A 16,486-nucleotide genomic window follows, 5' to 3' on the forward strand; every position below is an offset into this window, starting at 1 on the left:
CAATGGGTAATATGAGTGGTTTGGACACAAATTTCAGCTATTTTTTTTAGATCCAGAAAAAAATACATATATAACTTAAGTGGTAATAACTCAAGACAGGGTTGCCAGATCTTCAATGTTTTGGATTCGTTGGAAAGGTCTTTCAATTACCTAACTAACGATGGGTTGGATGATGTATCCGGACATCGTTTACATACATTTAAGTGAGATCCGGATATTATGAAAATACATTTTTATACACAACTTTTGAACTACTTATGCAACTGGTTTGATCAAAATCGGTTTATCCAGTGCTGAGAAAACTTGGCAAGAATTTTGACACATACACACACACACACACACACACACACACACACACACAAACATTTGTTCAGTTTTCGATTCTGAGTCGTTATGTATACATGAAGGTGGGTCTTCGAGCTTTGGATAAAAAGTTCATTTTTAGAGCAGGATTATAGCCTTACCTCAGTGAGGAAGGCAAAAAATGATTACAATCGATTTTTGTAATTGTAATTCGTTTATATTAACGCTTTAAATAAAAATTGACACTTTTAAGCTTTGAAAAAAAAGTGTTGGAACAATAGATGAGAAATATTCGTTACAATCCGGGATTTTATGTTGAAGGTTGATATTTTCTATTTTATTTCACAGTAGCACAACTGTAAAAAAAAGTATGAGGCATTCATTGATACTTTTTTCTAAAATTTTAACAATAAAATTGTTTGAAATTTGATTTTTACTAATTATTTTTATAACACATTTTTTTTTTGTCAAAATACATTGAAATGTATTGTGAAAATAGAAAAGCAATCAAGTGAAAACAAATGCATTTCCTGCATTGATTATCACTTTTAGCACGATTGAGCTCGTTTAACATAATTTTTAATTTAAGTGAAATTTCCATGTTCAGTTCGTGAAATCTCAGATTTTTAAAACTAATGATAATGTTTAATGTGCTTGGTAAATTCCATGCATTAACAATTTGACCTCCAATTTATTTTAAATGTAGAATTTCAAAATAATATTTAAGATTTAAACTCGATTTATTTAAAGCTTTATAATATTATTTTATTCATTAAAAACAGCGCATTTTTGTAATATTGTCGTTTTTTTATTCTCGTGAAATTCCAACAAAATTTGATGATTTGGTTTATGTCCCCTTGAAAAGCTTGAAAAATCACTTAGTTTAAATGCTAAATATATAATAAAGTGTACAAAAATCTTTCCGGATGTTCAACATAAAATTTAACAGGTTATTTTAACATTTTTTACGCTCCGTAAAATTTTGTGTTTTCGAATTGTGGTCCCCGTGAAAATTGCATTTTTTTCAGCGTGAAAATCACTTATCCTAGAAAAGAGTTATAAAACGTTCAAATTTTATTTAAAAAATATATAAGTGTAAAAATAGCAAAAAACAACGGTATTCCATACTAAGTTAAAAATTATCACGCACCATTTTGTAATAGGCTTTGTCTCAAAATTTTTTTGCACTTAGAAATATGTTTTACACATTATTGAAGTTATGATACTACCGAATGTTTGCAAAATATCAATGATTAATGAAAATAATATTTTCGAAAAGATTCATGAATTTTCCGATCTGTTGTCCAATAATTCACAAATAATAATTTTTAGGCAATATTTTGTTTTGCCCCTTGTTTTTTTGGGGCGTTTTTAAAGGGGCAGCAAATTATAATTGCTTGAAACCAATAAAAATCAAAACTGCCATCAGCCGATCTCACAAATTCGCCACTCCCTGTCCCTGTCAACGGACCCGACAGCAGGGGGCGCTGCTTGCACAAACAACCAACAGCTGTTTGTGCGGAAAATGTGGCATGTATCAAACTGTGAGTGTGTGTGTGTATGTGTGCGTTCGTGCCCTGCCCATGTTTGTGTCGCCCTGGCTGCTCATCGCCCAAACCAGATCAGGTGTTTAGTGAGTGAGTGTGATTACGGGAGATAGGTGATATTGAAATTTTCACTCTCTAAATCCCTCTGCCCCCCCTCTGTCCATCGTTTCTGTAGATTATTTCCAGCTGAGCCAAGGGAAGCTTGATTGGGGTCAGGCAGGTGGAACGGAGCGGGTTGCGGGAGGGGGGTGTTTTCTACCTGTCAGTTTGATAAAATGTGCAAATAAGCGAAAAGATTTCACCCTGTCCAACGGAATGTGATGACATAGAAAGAAGGGAAGCGGTGTAGGTTGAAGGGGAGGGTTGCACGATTACAGGGTATCAACATTGATGATTAAAAATAGCTGGAATAATCGATTAAACAGACGTTGGTGCGTCCCTTCGTTTGGGGGGGAAATATCACCAAAAAATGATGAAAAAGGCTAAGGAGAACTTTTTTCTTCGAGGACGTTAAACCCAGTAAATCGCTCAATACAATGTCCACTTTCGACGCCAAGAGAGAGTAATTGAATGTTCAAACTGTGTATTGAAAAGTGCTTCCGATAATCCTTGTTCAGAGTAGAGCGAAAGATAGAAGCAAAGATAAGTTAACTCACTGAAGTGGAATGAAAAACTCTCAGCTCAACTCGACGTGCTCTGGTTTCGACAGGCAGGCAACAAAAGCAGCAGCACCAGCTGATTGGAACACAACAATGCATGTAATCGAACGTTATCGCCCCGGCGATGATCGTCGCAATGGTCGCAAAATTGATGTTTCAGAAGTTTTTGGTTTTGATTGGCTTCAAAAATTGAACAGATGTCCTGCTTGTGCGTTATCTGGATTGTTTCGATTAAATTGCAGAAATTTGATAAAAGTCAATAAAAACTTCATTTTAGTTATTTTGTGATCTAGTTTTAAGCTTTCTCTACCTCTATCCCCTTTCCCTTGCAATTGTAGTAAGTTTTTTTTTCTTATCTTTTTCTTACTTTCGGTAACCCCTTAACTACAAGCAACAATTGTTCCAAAATGGATTATGATGTAACACACAGCTGAAAGGAACTCCAACTCTGTTATGTATTCCAAAAGAACTTATTGTATATTGATAATTCACCAATAAAACGAATTGAATTGGAAATAGTTATTTTCATTTCATCGCCAATTCTAAGTAGGCAATTCTGTAGAATTTAAATTTTAAAATTTTATGATTTATAATTTTTTTTTTATTTCAAGAGTTTTTTTTTTTAAAAAAAAAAGGTACCATAAGCTATTGTGTTTCATATGCTGCTTTAAAAAGCTCGGGATTTATTCAGTAGATTTCGATAAAACTTTGTAAATGCATTTGCTTTGTCAAAAGAAGTCATTTTGGGAACTGAAAAAGGCATATTATGAGCCAGAGTTTAGAATGGTGAAAAATCTGGTACTGGCTCTTTTTTTTTTTTTTTTTTTCGGGATGAAAAACCGAACTGAGCAATCTTTTAAAATTTAGGTGATTTATCGATTTATTTTGTATTTTTTTATTTAAATTAAATTTTGTAGGGGCCTTTTCTACGGAAAAAAGCAGTTTTGCTTTATTGATTTGTCGTTTCTATAGAAAAATCTATCTATATATATAAAAAATTTCGACGGTTTTGTTCGAACGCGAATCAGTTCAATACGGAGCGTCGTATCGAGGTGCTTTTTGTTGCGTTGAGTTCGTAAAAGTCCAAGGAAGGTTCTTACGCCAAAAAGTGACAACTTTGGCCACTCTGGAACCGATTCCGGAAAATCCGGATTGTATGGAGAAAGCTGCATAAAATCAAATTTTGATCACAGGAGGCTGAATTAGCAAACAAGCAAGAAACGTCAGGAAACCAAAAAAGGGCAGGACGAAGTTTGCCGGGAAGAGCTTGTAATATTATAAGTTACAAGCTAACCCCGACAAACTTCGTCTTGTCATTTTTTCACTGCTTGACGTTTTAAGCCTCCTGTGATCAAAATTTGATTTTACGCAACTTTTCCCATACAATCTGCAGATCTTCCGGAATCGGTTCCGGAGTGGCCAAAGTTGTCACTCTTTAGCGTAAGAACCTTCCTTGGGCTTATACGAACCCAACGCAGCAAAGAGCGCTCCGATCCGACGCTCCGTATAGAACTGATTCGCGTTCGAACAAAACCGTCGAAATTTTTTATATCTATAGAAGATAATATAAAACAAATATAAAGTTGAATTGTTTCTAATTATGTTAAAATTTTTATCTCTAGAACGGATTTTCTAATGAATTTGATGTCTTCGGCAAGGAAAAAATTGGTACACTCTAAAAGACTTAAAAATGAATGTATTAGTGTTCTTGATGATAAAAAAAAACTATTTTGCTAATCTGCTTGTCAGTAGAGGGAAAGAAATTTGCAGTGTTGCCATTTTTTCGAATAAATCAAATTTTTCGGAAAACTTGGAAATCAAAATCAAATTATTCGCTCTACAGCATTGCCTTGGCGTTCTCGATTGCGAGATTCCTACTCGAAACTAAATGTCCGAAGGCTTGATTGTTGAGGCAATTGCAAACCTCTTTTTACACCTTAGCTTCCATCCACCCCGGGATTCGAACTGACGACCTTTGGATTGTTAGTCCAACTGCCTACAAGCGACTCCACCGAGGCAGAACCCAGGGAGACGACTCCTACACCTGGACTGAGCTTGGACTTGGAAAAAAAACCCGAAAAAAAATGCTCTTTTTAAGATACAAAACCGAATAAAAAATAAAAAAGTACTTTATAGAAATTTTCATAAATTGCTAAAATTTTATGAAATAAATTCTCTAATGTTTGATTTTTGCGAAAATTTTGCAATATTTTTTTTGTCAGTGCCTATGGTTTCCCAAATTCGAAAATATTTATTCTTTTTCGCAATTCTTTTTCGCGATTTTCAAATTTGCATTTATTTTTATCTGTATGAAACTTTGTTCCTATGTCAAAAGAAATCATTTTGCAGTTTTTCCATACAAGTCTCCATACAACAAAGTTATAGGTTATGATTAGGACTTTTTAGAGAAAAAATATTAGTTATAAATTTTCTATCTTTTTAGGTTTTTATAGTTTAAAAAATAGTTCTCAAAAGAAAATCACAAATGTTCGATATTAAAAATTTAAACTTTTGTAAAATGTCTTATCCTGTAAATAAAAAATCAACATTTTTAAATCAGTTTTGATTTGTGAAAAGAAAAATAGTTTATTTTATATTTTAGACCAAATTATTTAATTTGTGAAATTGGCTTTCTAGAAATTTCATGTATTTTGTTACATATCAGGATTATTTTTAACAGTGCTACAATGTTCTCCAAAGTTGTAGAGCAGACAATTACAGAAAAATCGACTTGTTTAAGTCAGATTTTACGATTTTACAAAAAAAAATGTTTTAAAAAGTTATTTTATCAGTTCATCTTGGATTAGTCGTCCAAAAAAATCGACAACCACCTACCTTTTTAAATTTTGTTTTTTAAAATCGCGTTGACTCGTGATGAAAACTCCAGACTTAGACAAGTCTAAATTTCAGTAATTGTCTGCCCTACAACTTTATACAACATTGTTACACTGTTAAAATTATTCCTGTAGAGTTACAAAAAACACGAAATTATTAATTTCTAAGTGAGTTTTATTGCAATTATATTTTTTCAAAAATTAAAAGATTCAAAATGTAAAATCAGGCCTTTTTCAAATGTAAGTCTTAAGTTTAAAGTTCAAAAATCGGATCATAAGGTAATTCCTAAGATGTCGGCGTTTCAAAATTAAGTACTTTTTAATTAATAACAAATAAAAGCAAATTTTCATTTTGTGGCTGTATTTTAGTAGCTAAAGGTCAAATCTTCAATGTTTATTTTACAAATTTACCGGAAATTATCGAAATTTTTCTTTACAAAAAAGGTTTAAACTTGGGCAGTCATGGGCACTATTGAAGTTATAGGTTATAGTTTTTCTAAAATATTCTGTTTTAAAAATTGTTGATCGGACGGTTGGTTACTTTAAGTTTTGTCAAAAATAGTTTTTCTCTATATTATCTAATTAGCCGTTATTATAAAACTCATTGCTAAAAAAATTTAATGTTTTTTGGATTGATCCTTGCACTGTAACTTGGATTTGTCCCGCACTTTTCTCTCGCACTTTTGACAACAAAATTTCTAAAAACAAGGCAACCAGCAGTTGTTTATTTACATTTCCAGTCGCAGTTTCCACCAAACTGGACATTCGCACTTTAAAATTGCGATTGACAGGTGAGCAACATCGGCTCGCTTTGATCATTTTTTGAGAAAATTGAAATTTCCCAAGCCAGGTTGACAAGTCGCAATAGTGCGATCGATAGCAATAATTTAGTGCGAAGTCCAAGTTAGTGAGAATTGCACAAGATTGAACTACATACACTTTTCTTAAAATTGTTCAAAAAGAATTCAAACGATATATTTTTCATTTTTATTTGTTTATAAAACGATTAAGACAGCGATGTCAGATGCCATAATCTTATCTAATATAATCTAACAAAAACACAGTCCGATGAAAGCATGCTGGAAAGTTTTGTGATTAGATTACGTCTCAAGCACTTTTCTAGTCAATATTAATAATTGCAATATATCAGTGATCACCCAAAAATGTATCACAAAAATTAAAGCGACCAGCCCTACTGCGTTGTGTTTGCCGCAGAAAGGATTCTGTGAACGGATCACATTTCACAGAATCTACAGGGGAGGAAGAATGCGTGGACATACCGTTCCAAATGCTCCGAATCAGCGATGCCAGATGCCATACAAAAATGCAGAAAATGCGCCAAAATAGTCTAGGAATGCAAAACTCAAGATGTCGGCCAAAAAGTCGCTGGTGTAATTTCTAGAATAGTTTTGTAGAATTATCAGGCAAAACACAGATATTATTTCAAATCATATTTTTTTAAGTTGAAAAGTTTTGCTAAAGATAGTAAACTGCGAAGAAAAAAGCATTCCACGTTGCTTTTTCTACATTTCGATGCCCATGTGCTCTCTTGGACATCGATTTAGGAAAAATATCTGCGGATTTTTTTACAACCAGCCAGCTTCAAAACAAGTTGATAACACCAGAAGTGGAGTTTGGCAAAAGTAAACAAATAAAATTAACTCATAAAGCAAAAACGAAAGCAAATCACTTTGAATGATAAGCTCAAAGTAATAGAAAACCAGAATCAATGTGTTTAACCTTATCACCGTCCCACCCATTATCGCACCCCGTTCAGGCAGAACATTTTATTTCCCACAGCAGTAATTAGCACCTACTTCCTTTTCCTAACACGGTTACTACCCCCTCATAACACCTTCCCGCGTCATCGATCACCCACGCTCGAGCTGAAGTTACTTAACGGTGGAGGCGGTTCGTTCCTAAAATCCGTTTTTTTTTATAATCCAATAACACACATTATTACACCACCAACCCAAACCAGGCAGAACCCGAACCATAGGCTGTGGTCCCACAGGCCATAACTCTCGAAATACCACATGAAATATGCTAATATGTTATCCAACCCTCGAAGAAACTTCCCCTGCTCCTACAAATTCCCTCGGGGGAGGGAAAAACCCTCCGGAACACTCACACGACAACTGCCACCATGTAAGTGAGGATTTTTTTTCTCCCACAAACACACACATTTATTTCGAGGAAAAAGTACTTTCGCCTCCATCCCTTGTGTTTTTTAGTTATAACCGCCGCCATGCCATTCACAAGCTAGGAGAGGAACTTGTAGTTGGAAAAACAGCAAAAATCGATCGTGAGGAGGGGGTTTTCCACATGAACCTGGGAGGAGGAAAAAACGTCCACGTCATGTTGCTTCCTGGAAACGCAGACACGGAATTCCGTCCGAAACTATACAGGTATTCTTTCTCTCTGCTGGAGAAAGTCAAACTCCAAGCGGGGAGTGGAATGCCGGTAGCTACGGTGTTTGGGACACAAAAATATAAGTATTTTCACTCCGCCAGACTAGACAATGCAAATTGTCACCTGTCAGGAGCAGCAGCAGCAGAAGTAGTTGCTGGGACGTCGTGACAGGTAAGTTGTAGAGAATTTTGCTATTAGGGAATTGCAACTGAGAGGGAGGAAGGAAAGAAATTCAGGCTCAGGAGTCATAACTTACTCATTTTTAAGACGAAACGTTGGGATAAGAAAAGTGACAGGGAAACGTTACTTCCTAGCTAAGAACTTCGCAGGTTATGAATGTTAGGGAATAGTTGATGGTCTCTTACCTGGAAGCAAAAAGAAGCAGAAAAAAAAACATATATTAGATTGGTGTTGAGAAAATTCTCACTAGATAATAAAAACACAATAGTTATCACTTGGGTGTTAATAGTAACATCTTTCAGCCTTTCTTACAAAAGGAAGGTATATAGTTTGTTTTCGGCTTTAATATCACCTATTTCTTCGAAATCAGACAGGTTCATCGAGAACATTTCATCAGAAAATTTTCTAAAAAGGTCCCTGGATCTCAACAAAAAGGCAGAAAACAAAATATCGACTTTCACCAAATAGTTAATTTACAATTTTATTTTAATTATACAACAAGATTCTACAACAAGATTCTAAAACCAATTTCATACAACAAGATTCTAAAACCAATTTGACATTCGTCATATTCGCCTCTTCTGCATTGCCGTTCTATGCATGACCGTAAAGTAAACCATAAGATGCATAGTTTTTTTTTAATATATGTATAAAAGGAAAATTATAATGTTTTATCTTAAATTTGGAATAAAGATCAAGCAATAACATTTAAGTTGTAATTTTTTTTTATTGTTTTCGAAGAATGAGTTACCTTTTTTCACATAAATTCAATTTCCAAAATCCGTATGTTTTAATTTTGGAAATTTTTCTATATGGTTTAAGGGACAAAAAACCGCTACTCCTGAGCCATAGCTAAGTATATAAGTATAGGCCGCAGAATTATGATTTTTTGAAAAAAATGTGTTTTTTTTTGGAAAAAAAGAGATATTTGTAAAACATATTTTTTACTTCAGTTTTTACTTTTTAATATAAAATCAACTTTGCAATCGAATTGTACACTACAGATTTTTTGAAAAAGTGTAACGTTTTCAAGAAAAAGCCACTTAAAGTTTAATTTTAAGTAGGAAAATTTCCACCAAAACCAGAAAAAGAACTTTATTTATTTTTTTGATTTGGTTTAAACTTTGTGGGGTCCTAATTAATATTAATAGCCCACTTTGTATCATTAAAACTCGAATTAAAAAATGTAATTCATCGAGTGAGTTTAATTAACAAATAAATCATTTTTCGTAATCAAACTAGGGTATCCGCAACACGCAAAAAAATCCTGTTGGCTGATATGCCACTTTGACGTTTAAATACAACTTCTAAAAAACGTTTTCTTCTAGAATTAAGTTTTAAATTGCTGAAATGAGCGAGCAATTTTATTCCAAATTCCAAAAAATAACAGGAACATTAAATTCAGTAAAATTTAAATTCAATTTACTGGTTCAAAATCAAGGTTTATTTTTGTAATAAACAGTATTTTGGAGTTCTGTTACAAATAATTTATCGAGTAATTATTACTTCCATTACCCAGTGCAGGAAAAATTAAAGAGCTTTACTAATTTGCAAAGGATACAGAGACCACAGAAAAATTTCATCAGACCACGTGGACATTTTAGGGGGGGGGGGGGGGTGTATGCCGATTGTCCACGCTCCATACAAAAGAGGGTTGGGGGGGGGGGGGGGATTTTGAAAAAAGCGTCCACGTGATTTATCAAAGGTATCCTTTCACAAAACATCAAAAATAAACCAATTTTAAACACCCAAAATCTGAATTTGAACCTGCAAATTTTTCATACATTTTTACTTTTCTTACTAAAGAAAGGTAAAGTTTTTACTTTATTGCAAGACGTAATTTCCATCTTCGTAAATATGATATTTTATTATGTAAATTTTGTCGGAAAAATCACTAAACAATCACACTACATCGATTTCGACGCTCTATGGATTCATAAAGACAGAACTCGTCTATTTTCAACCCTCGAATTATGAGAAAAAAAATTCCGTTGGGTTCAAGTGATGTCCGTGTTGTTAATTTTTTTCTGTCTCAGCTCCTCTATTTTGGATTTTGATTCTTCTGTTTGCATATGTAAGCTGATGAACCTTAACGAGTTGCCGATCGAATTACGAAATTTTGATGATTTTTTCGAATGTGAAATTACTTTTCAACAAATAACAAAATTTTTAAATTATAATAAGGTCAAAATTCGACATTTTAAAATCGTGTATTTATCCCAAAAATTGCATTTTTGAGCTCAAAATCCTTTTCATCAAGATCCATAATTTTGTTCTGTAGTTAGAGCTGTTTGATTTGCATACTTTAAGAAAAAAATCCATAAGAATGGTAAAAGCACTGAAGTTACAAGATGTTATGAATTTAAAGAAGTACTACCATTTTTATATGATTTTAGTAAGAAAGGCTCTATCTCACCCTAGGTGGGATTAAAGCGGGTTTTTATAAAGATAAAAACATATAAAAAATGCTGTTATTGGGTACAAATAAAATCATATGATTTTCAACTTTTCGGAACATGTAGATTCTAACAAAGCAAATGAGCAATTCTCGCTGAAACCGTCCCACTAGATGCACATGTTCTTAAATCGTTACGGCAATGTTCTCATTCGATTCAGCGCACCAAAAAACCATAAAAACAACCTTCGAACCAATGAAAATGTCTGCCGTTAGCCACCTGTAAATAAAAACTTGTTTTGAACAATGGATTTTTTCGAAAAAATGCCCTAATTTGAAGAAATGATATCTTCCAAAATACATTACCAAACATCAAAAACTTATATATCGTTGGAAAGGTAATCGCGAGGGCTTTCTATCGCACTTTGATAAACATTTTGAAAATTATTTTTTCAAGGGTAATTTTAAGGATTTTTGGGAAACTTACTATTAATTTTGAATTTTGACCGTGTTCGCAACCACTTATTGTTACGCAACCATTTTCATTCGAAAGATTGGACGATTTTGCATAAAATTAACTTGAGAAAAGTAGTGTAATGAAATAGTTTTCGTATAGTTATTAACGGATGAAAGAAATTGGTCAAATTTCAGTTAAAAATAATCAAAGCTCAGACTTCAGAAATGAGCCTTATTTACAGGCAAAACAAAGCAGGATTGTATTTGAGCCGAATGTACAGTCATCTGAGGCAAATCTGGACATATAGGATGAATAGGGACAGTTATTTCAACTATGCTTTCACTCATTAGATCATATTTTTAATTTGTTTATGTAAAAGCATACATAAACAAACAAGTTTCTAAATTTTAAGCTTTTAAGTACTCTGAAAACTAATGTCCTTACTTAGACTGTAGTCTCGATTCGCCACATCTCACTGAAGTAATATTTTATGTACAGAATTTGTTTTAGGAAGGTCTGCTTTATTTGTAATCGTGCACATAAAAGTGCAAAGTTGAAATCAATATTTTTTGATCAAGTTAAAATTTGGTGGGGCTGTTGATACCATCAAAACAAGCAAGAAACTCGATTTTCGTCCAAATCGGACTACGCCCTTTTATTTGACACCACCCCAAAGTTTCGCTTTTTTTGCAAACAATGTTAAAAACCTTCATTTTCAAACTGCTATGTCTCTAAAACCGCAAGCCGTACAAAGTCGAGCCAGAATTCACTAGAAAGATAATTTTACGTAGAATCAATAGGTGTAGTCTGTTTTTCAATTAAAACTATTTTCAGTGTATTTATGTTGCGCAAATGAAAACTTTATAATTGGTTTTCATAAATATTTAAAGCAATTAAAATCAAAGTTGAATGAATCCCAACGTAGTCCGATTTGGATGAAAATCGAGTTTCTTGCTTGTTTTGATGGTATCAATAGCTCCACCAAATTTTAACTTGATCAAAAAATATTGATTTCAACTTTGCACTTTTATGTGCACGATTACAAATAAAGCAGACCTTCCTGAAACAAATTCTGTACATAAAATATTACTTCAGTGAAATGTGGCGAATCGAGACTACAGTCTAGGTAAGGACATTAGTTTTCAGAGTACTTAAAAGCTTAAAATTTAGAAACTTGTTTGTTTATGTATGCTTTTACATAAACAAATTAAAAATATGATCTAATGAGTGAAAGCATAGTTGAAATAACTGTCCCTATTCATCCTATATGTCCAGATTTGCCTCAGATGACTGTACATTCGGCTCAAATACAATCCTGATTTGTTTTGCCTGTAAATATGGCTCAATTCTGAAGTCTGAGCTTTGATTATTTTTAACTGAAATTTGACCAATTTCTTTCATCCGTTAATAACTATACGAAAACTATTTCATTACACTACTTTTCTCAAGTTAATTTTATGCAAAATCGTCCAATCTTTCGAATGAAAATGGTTGCGTAACAAAAGTGGTTGCGAACACGGTCAAAATTCAAAATTAATAGTAAGTTTCCCAAAAATCCTTAAAATTACCCTTGAAAAAATAATTTTCAAAATGTTTATCAAAGTGCGATAGAAAACCCTCGCGATTACCTTTCCAACGATATATAAGTTTTTGATGTTTGGTAATGTATTTTGGAAGATATCATTTCTTCAAATTAGGGCATTTTTTCGAAAAAATCCATTGTTCAAAACAAGTTTTTATTTACAGGTGGCTAACGGCAGACATTTTCATTGGTTCGAAGGTTGTTTTTATGGTTTTTTGGTATGCTGAATCGAATGAGAACATTGCCGTAACGATTTGAGAACATGTGCATCTAGTGGGACGGTTTCAGCGAGAATTGCTCAAATTCTCGAATTGATTTTTGCCATTGAAAGATTTTTTAATAACAACATTTGTTTGGAGAATACGAAACGACAAAATATGTTAACGCAAAACAACAAAAATCAGTAAAATATAAAAATAAGTAAAATATTACTGGAATCAAAAACAAAGTTGAGTTTAACTTGGCTTCGAATAATATAATCTATAATGAAATGGATTCAAACATTCGAATAATCTATTGAGACCCTTAAACAATATTTGAGACAGGGACCAAAATTTATTCAGCTTCTCTCCCACCAACATTTAAACGCAAGATCCTCTGTAATTACTCTTAGTTTTAAGAAAACAGTAATTACAGAAGCCAACTCGGCCCTGATCAGGTCCCAGAACCAAAAAGGACCAAATAAAAAAAATGAATGAAAAAAAAATTATAGAGCTATATACAAATTTAGATTATTGTTTCAAAGATATTGTCACCCTTCTATGATTTTTCCAAGCGCCCGTTAAATTTACAAAACAATTATCAAATTATTAGCAAAGCATTAAAAATTTTAAAACCTGTTTATATTTCCTTCAATGTCTGGTTTATTTGGATTTCAAAAAAATAGTATGGAAACATTTCCAAACAAAACATAAAGTAAGTTAACAAAATTTGGTGTCAAACACTTACATTTTTATTGGTTATTTTTAGTTTAAAAATTACCAAGCTTATCATAGATTTTGATTTTGTAAGCCCGAGTGTTATTGATTTTGGCTTGATTTATCATATCAAGAGTAATAATAATAAAACGACGTTCATGTATAGATTATTTCGAGAGATTCATACTGAAGCAAATCATAATCATTAGATTTGCATGTTTCATCAATTAATTTTTTTACAGGTTCAATTTTCGAAAAAATATATTTGCATCTTTATTGTAACATGAATGAAATGATAAGAGATACGCTTTAAAGCAGGGGTGCTCAAAGTTTTTGGAGGCCGGGCCAAATTTGAAGCTCAAATGAGCTTGCGGGCCAAATTTACAAAAATGGTTGTTAAAAAAAAATTACTTTATTTTAATGTAAAAGATTACATTTCTGTAATTTAAAAAAAAAATCTTTTTAAATTAATAGAAACCACAAAATAACGGGATTCTATCGGTATTGTTGATTTTGTTGTTTCTGGTATTAAAAAAGAAAGTTTTTAGCTGAATGTACTCGTGTTTTCAAAAAAAAAAAATTAAAGTTTTGTTTTTATATTTCGAAAATGGTGGTGACATTACATGTTAAACAATTCATCTATAAGTTAAGTGTGGTTAATGAAAAATCGTTGAGAGCCAGAATTTCAACATTTCAGTGAAAAAAACTTTTAAAAAATGTTTTTGCTTCTGTATAGTTAACCTGCTATCATTAGTTTCAAAAATAAGCGAAAAACATTTATTTATTTCATCGAAAATTCACTAAAATTCAAATTATTTTTAAGAAACCCAAACATGCTCAAATGATTTTAAATGAAAAGGAATGCATATTTAATGAATTTCAGCTGAATGCACTTAAATTTCTATTTTTTAAGTTTTTTGAAAATATTGCTCCTGGTTCTTCGAGCCAATTTTTCAATAATGGTGGAGGGGTGAGTTAATCGACGAAAGCTTTGTAAAATATTTGCTGCAAACTTGATCCTTCGATTTCCACATTTTGTCTGCCTGAATCAGTTGATAGTCAATCAAATTCGTTGTGAAATGAGTTCGAATCCCTAAGGAAGTGCAATGTAAGTTTGAGGGTCAGTTCATAAAAGGGTCAATATGACTTGCAAATTAATAAAGAAAACTTTTATTTTTGCAACTATTACAGAATTCTACCTAAGTCAAACTTGAACGTTTTTTTGATATTTCTAAAAATGTTTGATGAAAGTTTTGACGATATTTACTAGTTTCACTCACATTGAAACGTGTGAAATTGTTTTAATTATAAAATATTTTAAACAAATTATTTGTATCCACAAAATGTATTAACAAAAAATAAAGAAAAATATTAACATATAAACGCTTAAAATAAACCTTAATCTTGAAAAAGTATAAAATCACTTTACAAGTGGTCAACGGGCCATTTTACATGATCATTCAAAATGGGTCCGCGGGCCACAAAATATCACCTCGCGGGCCACGTTTGGCCCGCGGGCCATACTTTGGGCACCCCTGCTTTAAAGGCATTAGAACATAAAACCAATAGTAGCGATATTGTGATGAAAAAGTTTATTAATAGCCTGATTTTTCTCTTAAAATCTTATTGGAATTCCATAAATGTTACGGGAATTGCAAGCTTCGGGTCAAAGCTGTTAAGAAAAGGGAAATTTTTGTGTAAATTTACAAGATGTTTAAAAATAATCAACAGGGATTTTCTTAAATAAAATATTGAATTCTAACATTCATTATAAAACCTTGAAAAAATAACACCATCGAACAGTTATCGACATAAGTTTGGAAAAAAAATAAAGTAGCAAAATTATCTGCAGAAATAATGTTAACAAAATTTGGACAACAAACAGCACTTTCAACCAACTACATTTTCATAACCCCCACTGTAAATACCGGAACAAAACAACGCGACAGAAATGGCAAACACAAAAACCATCACCGCCTCGTTCCGGACCATTGCCACAAAACACTGCTGCTAGCTAGTACAAGTACTAGTACTACTTCCACTGCAACAAAAAAAAAGTAACACAAAAAAGGGGATGAATTTCGGTTTACTCATCACCATCCCCCCATCATCATCATCGCCGCCATCATCATATGATGCGGAGCAGTAAGTACCGACTCTCCACAGGGGGGAACAACAACAACCATCAACCGACTGGGAAGCAAGGAAAAACAAGAGTGCATTCTCCCAACTTTAGAAATAATACTAACAAAAACAAGGGGGAGTTGTTCTCTGCGAGGAAGATTAAATTTATTTTCATTGATTTATTTGAATTAATAGAAAAATCCACATTATGTTTGGAATTTTTCTTATTTTGTAAATTTGCATAAAATGTAAAAAGACCAATTTAATAAATCATAATCAAAAGATTGACAGAACCTCAAAAAAATTAATGAAACATTGCTTTCCAGAGAACTGCTCAACAAATCTCAAAAGAACTGTAAAATTCTAGGAAAATATGTGAGCATCACTTCTAGAGAGACATACCAGCGACGATTCGTTTCCAGACAAGGACGAAAACGGTGACACAGCTGCTGCCGGCGGTGGGTAGTTGTTGTTAATTCTGTTGATGTCCTGCCGGCGAGACGAATCCGTCGTCGCAGATGAGTCACCCGGTCGCCGCTTGGAACCGGCCTGGATGTGATTCCGGTTGTAATCCGGCGACTTGGCCATCGCTTCGGTCACGCCGGGCCCACTCTGGAGACCCATCGCAAATCCGGCGGTCGGCGACGGGGACTCCTCGGCCCGGTGGACCGTCTTCCAGCGGCGGAATATGGTAGCCGAGAGGATGCACTTGAGAAAATTGATCTTCCGCCGTGGCTCCTTTCTGGGCTTGCTGCCTGCCTGACCACCGGCACCGTCCACTTTCGCCGTGGTGTGGCCTCGTACAGGGACCGAACCCCCCACCCCTTCCGGATCACAAATTAGCACTCACGCAAGGGGTCATTCCCATAAAAACACAAAACCTCCCCCAACTCACGAACCCTCACTTCCGGCTTGAAACATCGATTACGGAACTTCACTTCTGAGAACCCAAAAAAAGAAACCCGTGTTGAAAAACAACAACAACTCGAGACACGACCCGACGGAGTTCCGGCGACGGTTCAAGGCTTGGGGCTTGACAGGCTCGACGAAAGGAAGAAGAACGACTGACAGCCAGC

The 16,486-nt window shown here is 33.6% G+C and overlaps 2 protein-coding genes across 4 annotated transcripts in view; both read right to left on the reverse strand.

Moving 5' to 3' along the window:
* LOC120428848 (germinal center kinase 1) overlaps positions 1-16,486 on the reverse strand; it is a 178,813-nt gene that overhangs the window by 122,445 nt on the left and 39,882 nt on the right. Inside the window, exon 1 of one of the 3 annotated variants that reach the window (XM_052708109.1) lies at positions 15,813-16,308. The exons of the other annotated variants lie outside the window; for them this stretch is intronic. Coding sequence (XP_052564069.1) covers positions 15,813-16,034 — 222 coding nt within the window. The 5' untranslated portion in view covers positions 16,035-16,308. Of the gene's footprint in view, positions 1-15,812; positions 16,309-16,486 lie in introns of those variants that run through there. 3 annotated transcript variants of the gene reach the window in all.
* Positions 1-16,486, reverse strand: part of LOC120430329 (uncharacterized) — a 45,081-nt gene that overhangs the window by 8,628 nt on the left and 19,967 nt on the right. The window lies entirely within an intron of this gene.

The sequence above is a fragment of the Culex pipiens genome, chromosome 2, assembly GCF_016801865.2.
Source record: "Culex pipiens pallens isolate TS chromosome 2, TS_CPP_V2, whole genome shotgun sequence".
In the NCBI taxonomy this organism is placed as follows: domain Eukaryota; kingdom Metazoa; phylum Arthropoda; class Insecta; order Diptera; family Culicidae; genus Culex; species Culex pipiens.